Here is a 16,193-nt window from a genome sequence, read left to right on the forward strand (position 1 = left end):
AAGGTGCAGTTATGCCTTTTTTATAAATTATCATGACAAATACATTCATTGTCCGCACTGGTTGTTTCATAGCAGAGATTCAAAAAGGAGTGAGGTTAGTAAAAAATAAAATAAAATAAAAAGAAAATGATCACTGCAGCGCCACTATGTATTATATATGCAAAAAATTATTTAGTCAGTATAGAATCTCGTTTGACCAATGTCAAAGAAGTTTGAAAGTCTATTGCATGAATTATTTTGCTTGTATTCTTTAAGCAACATGATCTTTCGCCATAAAAAAAGAAAAGAGAAAAATGCTTATAAAAAAGAGATAAGCGTTAAACGAATCATTACATGAAATCAATCTATTTCTTGCTAACCTCAGACCAGTAAATCTTATATCGATTGTCTTTATTCTGGTTGGAGACTATGTAAAAAAATGGATAGTGGGTACACACATGACGGGCTTTTTAAAACACTATCTCTTTTTCCCTTCTTCTTTCTCTTCCCTTTCGCTTTCACTTCTTTAACATGAAAAAATCTAAATCAACCCACAATGACAAATTACCTAATATTACAGACGATGTAGAAAAAGCCATCGAACAATCACCCCTTTCTTCTCCCACCAGCACTTCATCCAAAGAATTTGTTGAATTGATTTCGAATAATGCAACCACACAAGCCATATTAAACTTAAAGAACAATCCATTTTTCCATGACAAGCGAAAATGGGAAGACTCTTTTTCGGTTGCTGAAATCAAAGAATTGGCAGGCAATATTGTGAAGGCAGCAAGTAAAAAAAATTCTCACATTACTAGTGCTGTTTTACTCACGCTGTATTATGTAGAGGATAATGATGGTGAGACGTATGTTACTCTCCAAGAGGAAGAATACACCGTTCCAGCCTCGACACACGAAGATGAGTCAAGCCAAGGTATTTTACTTTTTTGATATAGGCTATGTTCTAAGTATCAGAATAGAAAGTGATAATATAGATTCTACCAACAAAAAGCCTGGGAGAAAACCTATGCCAGACGAAGAATCTTTTTCGGATGCAAGTAACTACACAATCATCAATAGTATACTAATCAATTTCTCTGTAGTTGGATCAAGATCCCAAAGTCAAGCGAAAAGCACAAAACCGTGCAGCTCAACGAGCGTTTCGAGAACGAAAAGAACGTTATGTCAAGGAACTTGAAATCAAAATAAAACAAATCCAAGACGCTCACCTTGTCACGACAACACAACTGGTACGAGAAAACCAACAGTTGCGATCTGTCATTTATCGACTGGAATCAGAAAATTATGCATTAAAAGGCATACCCTACCAGCCACCTCCCCCATTACAAACGCCACCACCACCACCACAATCTGGACCTTGTGGACATTATCCTAATATTGCACCACTATTACCTCAAGAACCCTTGGCTCTTTCTTCTTATTCAACTACGCCTTCAACTCCTTCTATTTTACATTCTATTTCGCCTTCTCTTGGTTCTATTTCACCCAGTAAACCTATCTCAAAAAAAGTATCGGTCAAACAAAAATCACCCACACCTACACCACCGCCTCAACCTTTGGAATATACATTCTCTATTACCACACCTGCTTCTTTAAAGCTACATACAGCAATAACTACATCGCCTAAACCCAATCGATCTGAACCTATTGAGCCTGTACAACTGTATCATCCCAGTACTCGGCCTTCCAAACGACAGTCAACACCTACTTCTCCTTTAGCCAGTACAAAGCCAGACTCCCTCTCTTTAAACAAGAATGACTCGGTCACGGTTGTTTCGTCTGCAAGTGCAAAGAAATCAGGCAGTGTTTGCACACCCATTCACTCGCCTATAGCCCAACAACAGGATGATACCAACAGTGTTTTTAGTGACAATACTACTTCTACCACTTGTACACAACAACAAAAGGGCATGCAACAACTTAGTCTACACTTGTTTGATTGCCATATTGACCCTGAGGGAAAGCATTTCTGTGAAACATTACATGAACAAGTATGCAACGATGCTTTTTTTCGATTATTGTCTGAACCTTTATTTGATCAAATGGGCAAGTTAAATTTAAGCTTGATTGGTTCACCTGTACCCATTGTCACTGGTTCTATGAAATCTCTCGAAGACAAAGACACTACACAAGACAACACAATAATAGAGAAATCTAAAGATAAGGAAGACACACCATATCGAAAGCATTTATTGACTTGTCCTGAAATTTGGTTTGCATTAACACAACATTCTAAGTTCTCAAATTATACAACAAATCAATTATGTCAAGCTGTTAAAGATGCAGCCAAATGTTCTGATACAGGGCCTGTGTTGGAAGAGACTGATTTACAAAAAATTATGATTAAAATGGATCAAGATTGTTTATAAAATAAACTAAAAGAACACAAGAGCCTTAAGCTAAAAGAGACTTGAGTTGATCTTCTTTAAGGCATTTGTCTTGAGGCGGTTTTTATGAAGCCCTAAAAAATGAAGATGATTAGTTACCATTCCTAAATAGCTCTTTTCAATAAATCAGCCTGCATAAATCACCATTAATAGTAATATGGCTAAACTAACCATAAATGTCAAACACAGCATTAAATAAAACGGGAATATAGTTAAAATAAACTTTTGACATCTTTTAAACCGCCTTTTCAATATTGTAGTCAGAAGGGCCTAATTTTACTTCAAATGGCACGTCTATGACTTTTGTAAGTTCTCGAAAAAAATTTTACAATATCATTAGCTTCAATAGCGTTGTGTCCTTGACTATATGCTTCAATTTATCTATAAGCGAGATTAAACCATCTTTTAATGACCAAATTACCATTTCTGCTTTGGTTATCATCCAGGTACGAGTTGGTCTTTTCCTAAGGCTTTTAAACGAGTAATCGCACATCATACGGGCTACTCTTTTGGATCCCCCTAAATGACGCTTGATCCAGTTCGTTTTGCAATTGTATTTTAGATAAGGCGTCATTATACATCCAGCCTCTTCAATTGACTCCTCTAGCATCGATATCTGCTTTTTGAAATCTTTTTGATTAGATAGAAGTTACTCCAAGCAACAACTATTACTAACGTGCTCTTCATTGCAACGCTTGCGAGGCTTGCAGTTTTTTCCAATGACTTCTCTTTTGAGCAATATCTGAAAAGTGCACTTGAAGTGTTTGTCCTAAAAAGATATTAAAGACTTTGTATAATACATGTATGTGAGCATTGATAACTTACAGGGTCCGGAAATTTCATTTTTTTAACCAAATGTAATCTCAATGCTGCATCCGAAGGAAAGCGCTTCTTTGGAACGATTTGTGCTTTCAGTCTATTGAACTCAGATTTGAATTTTCTAAAATCAATTCTATGCATGATATAGATGCTTTGAGTTTTGGTTTTGCCATCAATAGGATCTTTGAAGCTCCCATCACGAAAAGCAAATTGACTCTCAGGATTGAATACCGTTTCGCCTGAGGGCATTCGACTTGCAAGCAGGGCATCTTTTGCAAAAGCGCGATAATTTTGGTTTTGATCAAAATTAAACAGTGTAGTACTGTCTGGATGCAAATGCTTGAACAGAGGAATAACATAGTTATTCAAGTATTGTTTCAAATCCTCGTATGTCTATCAGTTATCAGCACCAGGGGAAAAAATGGTACGAGAGGATTTCTCCTCTCCATCTATCACCCCTTTCATGGTTCCGTAACAGGAAGGCATGAACTCAGAAATGATTATTGATTTTCCTTGTCTATTTGGTGCTATGCTTGCTTCACCTTTTTCCACTCAACGTTTTTTTCTGGCATTATTGGTATAAGATGTGCTTTTGTCATGAGTGAGTAGCACTATCTTCTTCTCGTCTTCTTGAAGAACTGGTTGAACAGTCTCTCCTTCACTGTTGCGTGGATACTCTTCCGTCTTGGTCTTCCATTCTATCATTTTCTTTGTCCATTGAATCCTATACTCTTTAGCATCTTCACGTTCATGATCATCGAAGAAAATCGCATCTTTACTGTTTGATTTTTGCTCAAATATCCAATATCTAACATACTCTGCGATAGTGGTGTTGCTCAACGAAGATAGTGGTTGACTGATTGGTCCTATTGCCATAATTTCAGGTACAATCATCTTTCTAATGTGATTTGCTAAACCAACAATGGTTCTTTGGTTGGGGCGTTTTGATCGAAAATAGTCAATGGCTTTGTTCTTGACATCTTTATCAGACATGCTGGAGAGCTTCTTTGCATGAACCCTCTGCAAATACTTAGGAAGCTCTCCGAACTCCAAAAAGATATGTGCCCATCTTTTGATTGCTCTTGGTCTACAATGCTTAAAAGGCGTCTTCCAAACTTCCACAGCAGCATCGGTACTAGCTTCAAGCATTTTCTTGCCACTTAAAATGTAAAGACGGGAATCAACATCTAATCAATTTTGCTAATATACTCGCTTAAGATCTGCAGCTAATCTTTTAAATCATCCTTAACTTCATCATTGAGGTCATAGGATTCTTTTACAGGCTCAGCGAATCCTTTCATATTTAGAGGAGAGAAGAACTCCGTAACCTTCTTGCAGCTTTCAGCCATCTTTTTATTTTTTTTTGTTTTATTTTTGAATGACACGATGGATAAGCTGGAATGATCTAGCGTGCTTTCTCTTGTGGTTAAGCTCGATGTTACTGTTATTCCATTTGAACACTGCAGCAAGATTTAATTGATCATCTTTTACTTCGATAGCACCATCAATTTCATTCCATTCTTTTTCATCTTCGTTTTCTTGGTAGCCGATGTTTGACTCTGTAGTAGCTGATTCTTCGTTTTCTGGTTCCATCAATTGAATGACAAAATCATCGTCTAATGCAGAACTGTTAAACATTACTGAACGATCATCACTAAAGTCGAAGTCAATTTCATTCCCAAAATCCAAAATGATATCATTCATTTCAAATTTCTCGAATAAGTTGTTCAACTATAAAAAAAAAAGGGAGTAAGAAATAGAGACGTCAATTTTTTTTGCTTGATTAATGCCGACAATTATTACCAATCGTGCATCTCTTTTTTCCTTTTGCTTCTCTTGGTGGTTATCTGTCATTTTCTTATACGCATTTGGTTTTTTGTGAGGCGAGGCATCTTATTAAGGTTAATAAAAATGAAACATATCGCAAGGACTCATCTTGACACAAAAATAAAACTGTCAAAACAAACTCGGGAACAATATCTAAACACAGCCTATGCTTATTTAGTACTTAGTGCAGCTCTAAATAAGCGACTATTGGCCTATAGTCTCATACACTACTATTTTTGGGTGGATATGAACTTTTGGTCAGTTGTCATTTTTTCAAATCAGCTTTTATTAATACAATTAAAAAATTAAAGACATAGAAATCTAGAGAAGCAAGTTTTGAGCACTTTTATGTCTTTCAATTCTTTATATCATCACTCTAATCTTAGTTGAAAAGCTTTGAATTTTGAAAAAAATCTCCCTGCCAAAGTGACTATCATAAATTGAGTGCACTTTAGTATTTCCACTCTCAATTGGACAGTTGCCGAAAAAATTATTCAGGCATTTGAAGTCTGTTTGGTCGGTTTTTTTGTGAACCAATCCGTTTTGGTTTTGTTCTAGTCATCTTTGGTGAAAAGGTCTGACTGCTCTTCTCTACCTTCAACAATCAAATTCAATATACCTGAAAGACAAATTAACATCCTTTTGACTTCTGTTGGCGTTAGGGTTTCGTCTGCAACAAACTTCTTATGTAGTTGTTCGCCATTTTTAAAGAAAGCTGTTGATCTATTTATTGACTTGTTATCTTTTTGCAATGGTCGAAGAGTAGTATGAGAGCTTGACGCCAATAAGTCTTTGTCGAGTATCGCATCAGCTTTTCTTGTCTCTAACAAACGAATTTTTTTTCCTCATTCGCACTTGGACTTGTTCAATCTCTTCAGTAAGGAGTTTCTCTTTATAAACATTCTATTTTTGTTTGTATTGTCCATTTAGACCAAGCTGAATTTCTTGACTTGGCTGTTTCACCAATCTCGGGAGCAAAGCAAACAATTTTAGTCACTTCCTAAAATAAAGTATTTTTTTTACGCATCCAATTGATCTTTTTTTTATTCTGTATAATTCATCTCTGCTTTAGCGATCAATTCAGTTAACAAGTCTTTTTTTTTTAAAAAAAAAAATGCTAAGCCGAATGGTTCATTTATGCATCACTCAGCCTGTCCAAGCACTTGTCGAACAAGGTGAATTCAGCAATAAAACAGTAATCTATTATCTACATTCGACTTCAATTCTTTTTTCTTCTCGTAGATACTGAATTACTTATCGCCTCTTTTTTTCGCTGAAAAAGTCAGTTATATTTCTTCTAGTTTTTTTTCTCTGTCTACCTTACACCATCACTGCTAGAATCAATTGACGCTGCACCAACTGATGTTCGTAAAAGAAAAAGAACTCGTACTGATGCAGCAGTTTGAATAAAAAGCCAAGAGTGTTAGTTACTACTAATTGAATGCCACCTTGTATATCCAATAAGATGAAGATGTACTTTATTATGTGGGCCTTTTTTCTTATTACAAACCCACGAGAAACTTTTCCTTTTTCCTTTACTCTTTACTTGAGATTCCTTTCATGGTGCTAATGAGGTACTTGTGAATTCATCTTTAGTTATTCTTTCTTAGTTGTCCCTAACAGTCCCTAGCATAATTATATAGGCTCTCTGGTCTAGGTAAGACTTTGATGTTTGCTCATGTAGTTGCACTAGCCCTTTTGTTTGTTTGGAATAGTGTCTAGACCTTGTTTTTATTTATTTATTTTTGGCGCTAACTGACTTGGTTTCTTGCTCATCTCTGGTTTGGCTTTGTCTCTATGTAGTTTCTGAGTCTTGATGTTGCTCATTACCTTCTTGTCCACTTGGTGATTCTCTCTTTTTTGTCTATTACTATGACTTGGTAGTCTTTTTTTCATATTCAAGGTAAGGCTTGATATCTTATTTAGTCCATATCCTCATACACATTTGTGTAGGCTCATTTTAAAGAAAGAAATCTCTTCTAGCATATACAGCTGACTATATGGGTAGCAACTCTTGGTGAATCACTGGGTGATGTGGCTTCATGAGTGCTATATGGTATTGTTTTTGGTAATAAATGATATTGATCATGATATTCTTTCTCTAACAATATATGCAAGTGTGTATTATTGATATGAAAGGCAATGCTCAAATAGATTATGTGCAAATAACTCATGTTAATCCTTAGGCATGCTTTCGCTTCTGCTTTTATCCAATAGTCTTGTCTATTTTCTCTTGCCTGAATATTGTCTCTAAGGCTGTGTCCCTTAATGCGTTGAATATGTGTCGTTTCTGTTTCTCTCTTTTGTGGTCGCCTTTCAATGATACTTAGATATAATAGTGTATGATTGGATTCATGTAAGCAACCATGGAAGTGTATAGAATATATTATGTAATGCATGTATATATATAATAAAAGAAACGTTTATATTACCTAACAATATAATGATGCTACCAATAATGTCCAATGAGAAGCATAAAAAAATACATTCTAAACTTTTGCGGAATTGATCTTTACTGCCAAGATTAGCTGTTACTGACAATAGTTTATTGGCGGTTACTAACAATCTTATTCAAAGACCACAAATCGAATATTGGCCTTAACTACCAAGATTAGCAGTTTTTATCGAAGTTGCGTGTATAGGAACGACCAAGTGCTCTAGCCTTTAAATTGGTCGTTTTGCTTCTAATATTGTCCCTTTTATTGCCAAGATTCTCGTCGAAGTGCTACATGCCTTTACCGCTTCGAAGAAGTCCAACAAAAATACCTTGCTCTCTTTTTTTTTCTATCTTCACATCCACTGAAGTTTTCTTAACAGTATAAATAATTATGCTACGCAATACAATCTGTCATTATTCTTTGTTCTTTTTCAATCCTACAGCTCCAGTAGTCTAAGAAAAGGTTTATTTTAATTCAAGTCGCGTTCTTTAATAAGTTGCTTGATATGTTCACTTAAAGTAAATTGTTTAAGAGTGGATGTTGGAATATGTCTGGCACCATTCACTTTACCGATACACTATATATGATGAATATCACTCAATGCACTGTCTTTTGTATTCACCTTTTCAGAACCACACCAGCAATCAAAAGCTTGAGCTATTGGACGCTATTAGTCATCTTTTTCACGGTCTAAAAATTCTTACCCATATCCCACTCGGTAGAAGGATAGAAAAAGTTCAACTCTTCACCCTTTCTTATATCCTTAAGGGCTACTAACGCTTTTTTCGACACATCCAAATAAGTAGAAGGGTTGCATGCATGGTTTAAATAGAGTAAGTCACTATTGAGTTCAACGTGCTCTGTAGGGGAAATTTGAACTGAAGAATATTGTTTTGGACCAGGTGTGAGCCCTTTGAGATCGACAATGACACTATCTTTGGGGAAATCACGTTCAGCAATAAGTCTGCTACTAAAAGAACCTGATTCTCCCTGATGAACCACCGAGAAAAGTCCTGGGTGAGAAGGTGGTGTTTGCATTTCAATTAAAAAAAGGGGGGATGGAAATGCGTGAGAAAGATACGCGAGTCAATTTAAGAACCGAAGATCCGGTTGAACTTGTCAAATAAACGCTTTTTACAGCGGTTTGTGATCTAAATGAAAATGGCCAGCACTCATCCTTTTTTTCTTTCGATATCTCTTTAAGATGAAAGAAATAAAGCTTTCTGATGATGAAGTAGCTGAACCCCCACCTCTTTTTAGTAACTTTTTTGAAGGATGGTCTACTTTATTTTCAAAGCAAACACAAGATAAACCTATACAGGAAATGGATACATATGAATCAGATGCAAGTTCAAGTGATAATAGCTCAGTCTATCGTACTGGAGAAGAAGATCATGAGAACACACCTGTCCCTTTAAGAAGAAAAAACAGTGTGCGTGTGGGGAAGAAGGTAATCAGTGAATTACTCGAAAGTGACAATGTAGCCCATGCTGTCACTATTCTACAAAAAGCATTAGACCATTTAGAAATGACACAAACAGACGGAGAAGATGAAAAAGAAGTCTCTAAGGTTTATTCTCAAATCATAAGATCACTATGTGACCCTAATATCGCTTCTATTGTGAATGAAATGTCCAAAAGAAAAGACGGACAAGCACTTGACATTCAAGAATCTATTTTATGGAGATTGTTTACTAAAGTAGTTGAATCAGGCTATGTGTTAGAGGTAAAGCACTTTGTTTGAATACTAATACTGACTCTAATTAGAGAGATGCTCATCTAACTGTAGTCAATCAACTGGTAGAAGCAGAACAAAAATCGCTTTCTTTACAAGCCATGTATGCATTACCGAGACGAGAATGGGATACGTTGTGTTACAGGATAGCTATCTTACTTCATTTGATGCAAACGCCCAAACAAATCCAAGAAGCACAAGGACTCTTGTCTGATTATGGTAAATTGGATTTAGAGATAGCCAACCCAATCGCACCTCAAGATTTACCACCGATTCATATGGAAATGCCTTCAATGAAGCATGTAACAGAAGCAGATCAATTCAAACTATGGATGTTCTATCAAGCTGCTTTAAGCAACAGTGATGAAGAATGGCGTCGTACACAAGAATCTTATGAAACCTTACGACAACATCACTTGGAAACACTTGAGAGAAAAGGAAGCATGAAAGACTGGGCTATGGAGCACTTTTTTCTTGAGACAGAAAAGCAACAAATTGACCGTGTCAGCACAGACAATGATAATACGATGATCTATGTCGCCCTTCAAAAGAGTCAATTTGAATACGGTTGGCAAGTCTATCAAGCCATGGAAGAAGCTGTGAATGAATCCACACCCTGCATTGTAATGCACCTTTGCTGGGTTGCATTCCGACAAATCCCTATTGCTGATATTACACGTCGAAGAGAATGGGAACATCGTGCTTGGTCTGTGTATTCGCGTTTTATGTGCTCTGAATATTTGCATCCAGAACAAAGTGAAGCACCAGGTTTCTTGCATGATATCTTGTCTATTGCAGCCAACAGCCCTGAAAGTATAGTGGACAAGAAAGCCCGATACACAAAAGCCATGAGTGTCTATCAATTATTGGTGCGACTTCATTTTCACAAACTTTTGTGTGACGATCGCGTGTTGGAGCCCATTTTGTGTGCACTTTTGTACGAATGTCAAGGAGCGCCTAGCCATATTATGTCTATGTCCAACAAAGCATTTGAGATATGGGACCGTAAAATGGAAATCATGAGACAAGACAACGTTTCTGTTTACTCTCTTTCAATGGTATGGGCGCTACTTGTCTTTTGTCTCAAATCTGGCAACCAGCATGACTTTGAGAAAATCCTGGTTTTCTTGCTAAAAGAGGGTCCGATCCAAGATTTGCCTTCTTCTGTGTTAGCACCGATACAAGCATTTCATGACACTTATGCGTGCGAGGGTTGTTATTTTATGAATTACATGTTCAAGCATATTGAATTCACTGACGACAACAGTGGCAATCAGCCTGTTATGATGAATCAATATGGATTTCTTTCAGACTCAACCCAAACAAAACATAAGCGATCTTCAAGCGATTTTCTTGAACATCCTATGCTACGAACCAACATTCAAGAAGTCCAAGCTAATAGCCTAGGCATGGCTATTCTCATAGGAGCCAGCAAAGGAGAAGAGATGCTTTCAAAACCAATGCATTATTCTACAAAAAAGGCAAAAGCGATCATTCGTCATTGTTTAAAAAAAAAAGAAATGTAGATATGGTTCAACGTACTCACGTGATATAATTTAATAAAACAGACATTTCTCTCACACTTTTTGTTTTCTTTTTCTCTCTTTATTTTTATAATATGGGTAATATTGCTTCAAAGAAAAGAAAAGATCACAGACCTAGTGTGGTTCGTTCTGAAATACCTGATAATGAGATATCCAATGCTACAGCAACCTCTATTAACTCTATCTTGGTCAACTCGAGTGTTGGACGACCTTCTACTACTTCTATACCAAAGGCACAACATGCTTTTGAACCGCCATTACATAGCCCAACTGCGGAGAATCAACTGACGTTTACATCGCAAAATCAATTGACGGCCACATCTATTCGATCTATAGGCTGGAACTTGGATATTGATGAGTGTATCAACCGTCTATTGGATGTAGGCACGAAGAGTAAAGTGACAAAGAGTATCTGTTTTAGGAATTCCGAAATTGTGGCTATTTGTCGTGCTGCGCAAGAAGTATTTTTGACTCAATCGGTATTTCATGCCTTGTGTGTGTGTGTGTGTGTGTAGTTGTTAACAAAATAGAGATAGAGTTTGATAGAATTAAATCCTCCAGTCAAGATATTAGGTGATATTCATGGTCAATTTCATGACCTCATCAGACTATTTGAAATGGTAATTATAAATAAGGGGAGAAGTGAATTCATACTTTGGTTAGGGTGGATTTCCTCCTGATTCAAACTATTTGTTTCTTGGTGATTATGTAGACAGGGGAAAACAAAGTTTAGAGACCATTTTACTGCTGTTTTGCTATAAAATCAAATATCCTGAAAACTTCTTTTTACTCAGAGGAAACCATGAATGCGCGAATGTCACACGAGTCTATGGATTCTATGACGAGTGTAAACGGAGGACAAATACAAAGGTTTGGAAGACATTTGTAGACGTATTCAATACGTTACCTATAGCAGCATTGGTAGCAGGTAAAATATTTTGTGTGCATGGTGGTCTAAGTCCTTCACTGCATAATATGGATGATGTACGAAACATTATGCGGCCTACAGATGTACCCGAATATGGCTTACTCAATGATCTTTTATGGTCCGATCCATCTGATACAGCAGCTGAATGGGAAGACAATGAACGAGGTGTATCTTATTGCTTTGGCAAGAAGATTGTCAATGAATTTCTGGCTAAATATGACCTGGACTTGGTCTGTAGAGCACATATGGTAAAATAAGGCCAAAGCTATCCATATTTTATCTAAAACGTCATGTTTAGGTTGTAGAAGATGGATATCAATTCTTTAATGAACGTACACTTGTCACTGTCTTTAGTGCGCCGAATTATTGTGGTGAATTTGATAATTTTGGTGCTATTATGAGTATCAATGAAGAGCTGTTATGTAGTTTTGAACTATTGACACCCATGGAACATCCCTCAGCCGCCAAACTACAAGAGGCTCAAAGAAATAAAGGAAGGAGACCAAGGTAAGCAGCTTGTTTCATTTGGTTTAGACTCATGCTATTTTACTTTAGTCCTCCTATGATAGGGCCCTTACCAGTTCCTGAAGAAGAAATCCAACAGTAAATAAGCGATACGTTTTATACCAATCCCCTTTTATAATATTTAATACATTGCAGAATTGCATCATCTACACTCTGCCACTTTTGTTTAATAAAAGGAGAGGAAATTTTCCTCTTATGCAATCAATTATGCATAGATATGAGGAGTCTGATTTAACTTTTGATCTTTGTACAAGAGAGAAAAGTGGAAGGGGATAAGGTTAAAACGTCTCGTCGTGATTTGGACAAGCCTCTGTAGGGTGTTCACCAAACACATCACAGTTAACGCAATAGCACTAAGTCAATTTAGAGGAGAGTAACAACTATATAAAACGGCTTACCGATAAACTCGATGTATCCTCTTGTTTAGAGCTCATATTAAGAGCAGTACAAGCCATGACTTCATGTCCATACTCTTCGCAGATTTCACAATAAACATCTTGGTCTACACTATCAGTACTTTCAGTAGGTATGAGTGAAAAGGATCTCCTAAAAGTAGATGGAGATGCAGGTGATAAAGGCATGACGGTCAGTTTCTTGACATCTTTTTCTTCTTGCCTTAACTTGGTTTCTAAAAAACTAATTCTGAGTTTATCCTCCAAAAGATTCTCTAGTTCAGTCTCTTGAAGGACTTTGCTTTCAATCAAACTTTCTAATTGCTGTATTTCTTGTTTCAGTTTGTCAACCTGTATCTGTTGATGGCTCTTTAGATCGTTGTGACACTTGACTTCTCGAGCCAATTGTAAGCGAAGTATTTCCACATTTCGTTGACAGGCATGATCCGAAGCACAAACAACCTGACGCACTGTCATTTGGTCCTCAAGCTGTCTACATTCATGTTCTAGTTTTATTTTTTCTTCTGCCCAAGCTTCACGCTCAGCTTTCAAGGCTCGATTCTTATCTAGCAAGTAGTGGAATTCTCGTTTTGGCTTGTTTTGATGCGACACTGTTAAATTCTTAAGTGCGTCCGCTAGATCCAATTGAGTTTTGGTCAGACTTAGTCGCAAATCTTGGTTTTCTTCTTCTGTCTTTTCTTGTTGTTGAATAGCAGCATTGGCTTCGTCCATCACGCGTCGTTTGTCTTCAATTTCAGTCTCTAGTTGTGTACGTAAAGCATAGAATTCAGCATTTGAAGTGGCTGACAGTCGATGCAGTCGTTTGATTTCATCTTTTAACTGATCGATTTCAACTGCCATGAGCCTCACTAGTTCGCGCTTATGATCGAGTTCTGTTGTAGCCAGTTCGAGTTGATCTTCGAGTCTCTTTTGAGGTGATGCTCGCTCATCGTCAGCATCCGCAATGACAGTGATGGGAGATACTGGATAAATTTGATGGAAATCATTGACAGCACGTTGTAACTTATGAATGTGTACATCCTTGGTGGCCGATGTAATGGCATGTTCTTTTTTTAGTTGGTCTAGTGTCTCATCATAGGCTTGCATGGTACTTATATGGGCTTGACGCAAGTCAGCACATTCTCGTTCAATAGCTAAAGTCGCTTGATCACACTCGCCAATTTGTTTGTAGAGTTGGTCAATGGTAGCTGCCTGATCTCGTATTGTGGATTCCCGCTGTTCTAGTGTTTCTGTATGTTGTTGTTGCATTAGGACGAGTCGACCTTCTAGCCTTTCAATGGCTCTAATATGTTGCTTTTGCATTTCTTCTGACATGTTCAGTCTAGATACTATAGCGTCTCGTCCATGATTGGCTTTGGCTAATTCTTCTGTCGCTTGTTGAGCCTGTTGAAGGGCATTGTTTAGACGTACAATTTCATCTTCTTTTTCTTGAACTCGTAAAGCATAACTTTCTTTCGCCGTCAACAGACGTGTCCATGCTTCTTCTTTGCCATCCATTTTCTCTAATAACAATCGTTTCTCTTCTCGAGATTGCTGTAGTAAGACTTGAACACGTTTAAGTTCATCAACCGTGTCCATGCGTGCTTCTGAGTGACTCCTTTGAATTGACTGCTTGCTGTTCCTGTGATAATATCTACTATTGTCATCGGAGGATGTTCTTGTGGATAGGGAAGCTGATTTTTTGAGTAATGGTTGTCTTGTTGACTTTGTTGAAGGATATGATAATGTTTGTTTTTGGTTTGAATCTCCTTCCTGTGTTTTATCTGTTTCGGAAGGGCTACTACGAGTGGATAAAGGCTTTTGATGGATAGGCTGTGCAGTGGCTATACGTGCTGATTTACTTGGGTTTAATAAGGGGCGCTTTAAAAGTGATGTACTGCTCATAATCATGCTTTTTCTTTTAAGAGAACTCTTGCTTCTATCTGGATTGTAAGCAACAACTTTGGTAGACAGAACAAAAAGTCCAGTATAGGGAGCACAAGTAAAATAACGCGTACTAAAAAATTATCAGTGTTCGAAACATTCGTCTATATAAAACTCACCCCTGAATGCATCCATCATTTTTCCCTGACCCTTCTATATCCAATTCAATGCCGACCCAAACATCATTTTTCTTTTCTGAAAATGCTAGATTTCCAATATATCTTACTGTGCCAACCACATTGAGCTTGACAACCAATACCTTTTGTCCAATGTCATATAATTGGTGTTCCATAGTGGTAGGTAGTGTGTGTTTCTTTAAAGCAGGCTTGAGTTCTGATTCACTTTGTTGCGAGAATCGTTTGACAAGACTGGAAGATGTTTTGACAAGTTTGTTTTGATCCAATGGTTGCATTGAGTGACACAATGAAACATATGAACTAAACCGTTTTATTTGTTGTTGTTGTTGTCTATTTAAGCTTTTATCATGTCTACTATAGATACTGTCGCGAGTTGTTGACGATTGAGTGGATCCAGTTGGGGTTTTGCTTTGATGATTTGTGCTCATTTTCTATGTTGAATCATACAGCCCTTTATTTTTGAAAAGATGAAAGGAAGAAAAAATGAGAATAGGTCAATTATACTGTACATCTATCTAGAAGCTAGTTTATCAGTGTTTCTTAGTCAAAAAAGGGAGCAAAATGCATATTGCTTAAAATGCAAGTGCTATGCAATTTAACTCTACAAACTAAGGAGATATGTTTCTTTGTCCTTTCATGTTTTCGGGTCATTAGTTTCTTCTTATATCATTTATCAACATTTTTCCCCCTTTTATTCTAATGAATCATTTGATGGTTCCAAGTACGATTTTAAATTGAGTGTATTTTATAATCATTCTATTATTTCACTGTGATCAAAAGAAAAAACAGGTAAATCATGATGCATGATAAAAATAGCTTGTGTATCTCAATAGAACGCACACAAGAAATTTACTTTCAAACATGTCATGCGAGTAAGTTTATTATATTGTTGAGTGATTTAAAGAAAAAGCGTCTATGCATTCTACACTTTATTGGAAAAAACTTCGTTGTGAAAAATAAAACTCTAAAAATTAAGCAGAGTATGAGATACATAAGTAATGTTTACATTGTTACTTACGTTAAGCTATAAGGAAGAGCAGAGGATAAAAGGGATATAAAAGAGAAATAAATTAGTAATAGATATGAAACAGTATATGTAAAATACTGACACGGATGCGAGGAGGTAATTGAATACCTCCCTTAGAGCCATGCATCTGGGCAGACCAGCGATGACTGACTAGAAAATATTTTTTGAACAAGAAAATGAGAAAAGACCTAAGATATTTGCTGTTGATGTTGTTATTTTTGGATATAGGAAGGAGCGCATCAACTTCAGACAGGAGCAACTCAACTTGCAACTACAGAGCCAAGAGGACAGATAAGCAACATAAAGACCCGTTTCCAAACAGTGATAGGCATGTCTCTATACAGTTCCAGTGGCTATTCAAACATTAACTTGGTAAACCATCTAGTGACCATGGAGTAACCACAAAAGCGTCTGCTTCTCAACTGAATTGGCGTAATAATCAAGGGCAAGAATGGGCCATTGTCAGGCTGGCGTAGTAGAAGAAGGTGTA

At 36.8% G+C, this 16,193-nt stretch overlaps 6 protein-coding genes across 6 annotated transcripts; 3 read left to right on the top strand and 3 right to left on the bottom strand.

Annotated features, from left to right (window-relative positions):
* Positions 1 to 282: 282 nt before the first annotated feature.
* On the top strand, positions 283 to 2,591 carry B0P05DRAFT_270026 (uncharacterized protein). Its single transcript, XM_051573393.1, has 4 exons — positions 283 to 772; positions 827 to 913; positions 960 to 1,033; positions 1,083 to 2,591. The coding sequence occupies exons 1-4, from the start codon at positions 511 to 513 to the stop codon at positions 2,367 to 2,369; spliced, it is 1,710 nt and encodes a 569-aa protein (XP_051431042.1). The 5' UTR covers positions 283 to 510; the 3' UTR covers positions 2,370 to 2,591.
* Positions 2,592 to 3,036: 445 nt separating this feature from the next.
* B0P05DRAFT_640774 (uncharacterized protein) lies at positions 3,037 to 4,941 on the bottom strand (the record flags this gene model as incomplete). Its single annotated transcript, XM_051583753.1, has 4 exons — positions 4,649 to 4,941; positions 3,819 to 4,393; positions 3,213 to 3,599; positions 3,037 to 3,156 (listed from the first exon to the last, which is right to left on the bottom strand). Exons 1-4 carry the CDS (start codon positions 4,908 to 4,910, stop codon positions 3,037 to 3,039), a joined length of 1,344 nt encoding a protein of 447 aa, XP_051431043.1. The 5' UTR covers positions 4,911 to 4,941.
* Positions 4,942 to 7,940: 2,999 nt separating this feature from the next.
* Positions 7,941 to 8,509, bottom strand: B0P05DRAFT_574852 (uncharacterized protein; the record flags this gene model as incomplete). The annotated part of the gene is made up of 3 exons (XM_051581600.1): positions 7,941 to 8,048; positions 8,094 to 8,128; positions 8,176 to 8,509. 3 exons carry the CDS (start codon positions 8,507 to 8,509, stop codon positions 7,941 to 7,943), a joined length of 477 nt encoding a protein of 158 aa, XP_051431044.1.
* A 100-nt stretch (positions 8,510 to 8,609) lies between these two features.
* Positions 8,610 to 10,793, top strand: B0P05DRAFT_558332 (uncharacterized protein). Its single transcript, XM_051580134.1, has 2 exons — positions 8,610 to 9,197; positions 9,239 to 10,793. Exons 1-2 carry the CDS (start codon positions 8,676 to 8,678, stop codon positions 10,730 to 10,732), a joined length of 2,016 nt encoding a protein of 671 aa, XP_051431045.1. The 5' UTR covers positions 8,610 to 8,675; the 3' UTR covers positions 10,733 to 10,793.
* A 31-nt stretch (positions 10,794 to 10,824) lies between these two features.
* Positions 10,825 to 12,285, top strand: B0P05DRAFT_581420 (serine/threonine-protein phosphatase PP-Z1; the record flags this gene model as incomplete). The annotated part of the gene is made up of 4 exons (XM_051582099.1): positions 10,825 to 11,229; positions 11,414 to 11,926; positions 11,977 to 12,185; positions 12,234 to 12,285. 4 exons carry the CDS (start codon positions 10,825 to 10,827, stop codon positions 12,283 to 12,285), a joined length of 1,179 nt encoding a protein of 392 aa, XP_051431046.1.
* A 196-nt stretch (positions 12,286 to 12,481) lies between these two features.
* B0P05DRAFT_590925 (uncharacterized protein) lies at positions 12,482 to 15,104 on the bottom strand (the record flags this gene model as incomplete). Its single annotated transcript, XM_051582860.1, has 3 exons — positions 12,482 to 12,556; positions 12,602 to 14,612; positions 14,659 to 15,104. The coding sequence occupies 3 exons, from the start codon at positions 15,102 to 15,104 to the stop codon at positions 12,482 to 12,484; spliced, it is 2,532 nt and encodes an 843-aa protein (XP_051431047.1).
* Between the last annotated feature and the right edge of the window lie 1,089 nt (positions 15,105 to 16,193).

Source organism: Gilbertella persicaria (assembly GCF_025201335.1).
Source record: "Gilbertella persicaria strain CBS 190.32 chromosome Unknown B0P05scaffold_50, whole genome shotgun sequence".
NCBI lineage: Eukaryota > Fungi > Mucoromycota > Mucoromycetes > Mucorales > Choanephoraceae > Gilbertella > Gilbertella persicaria.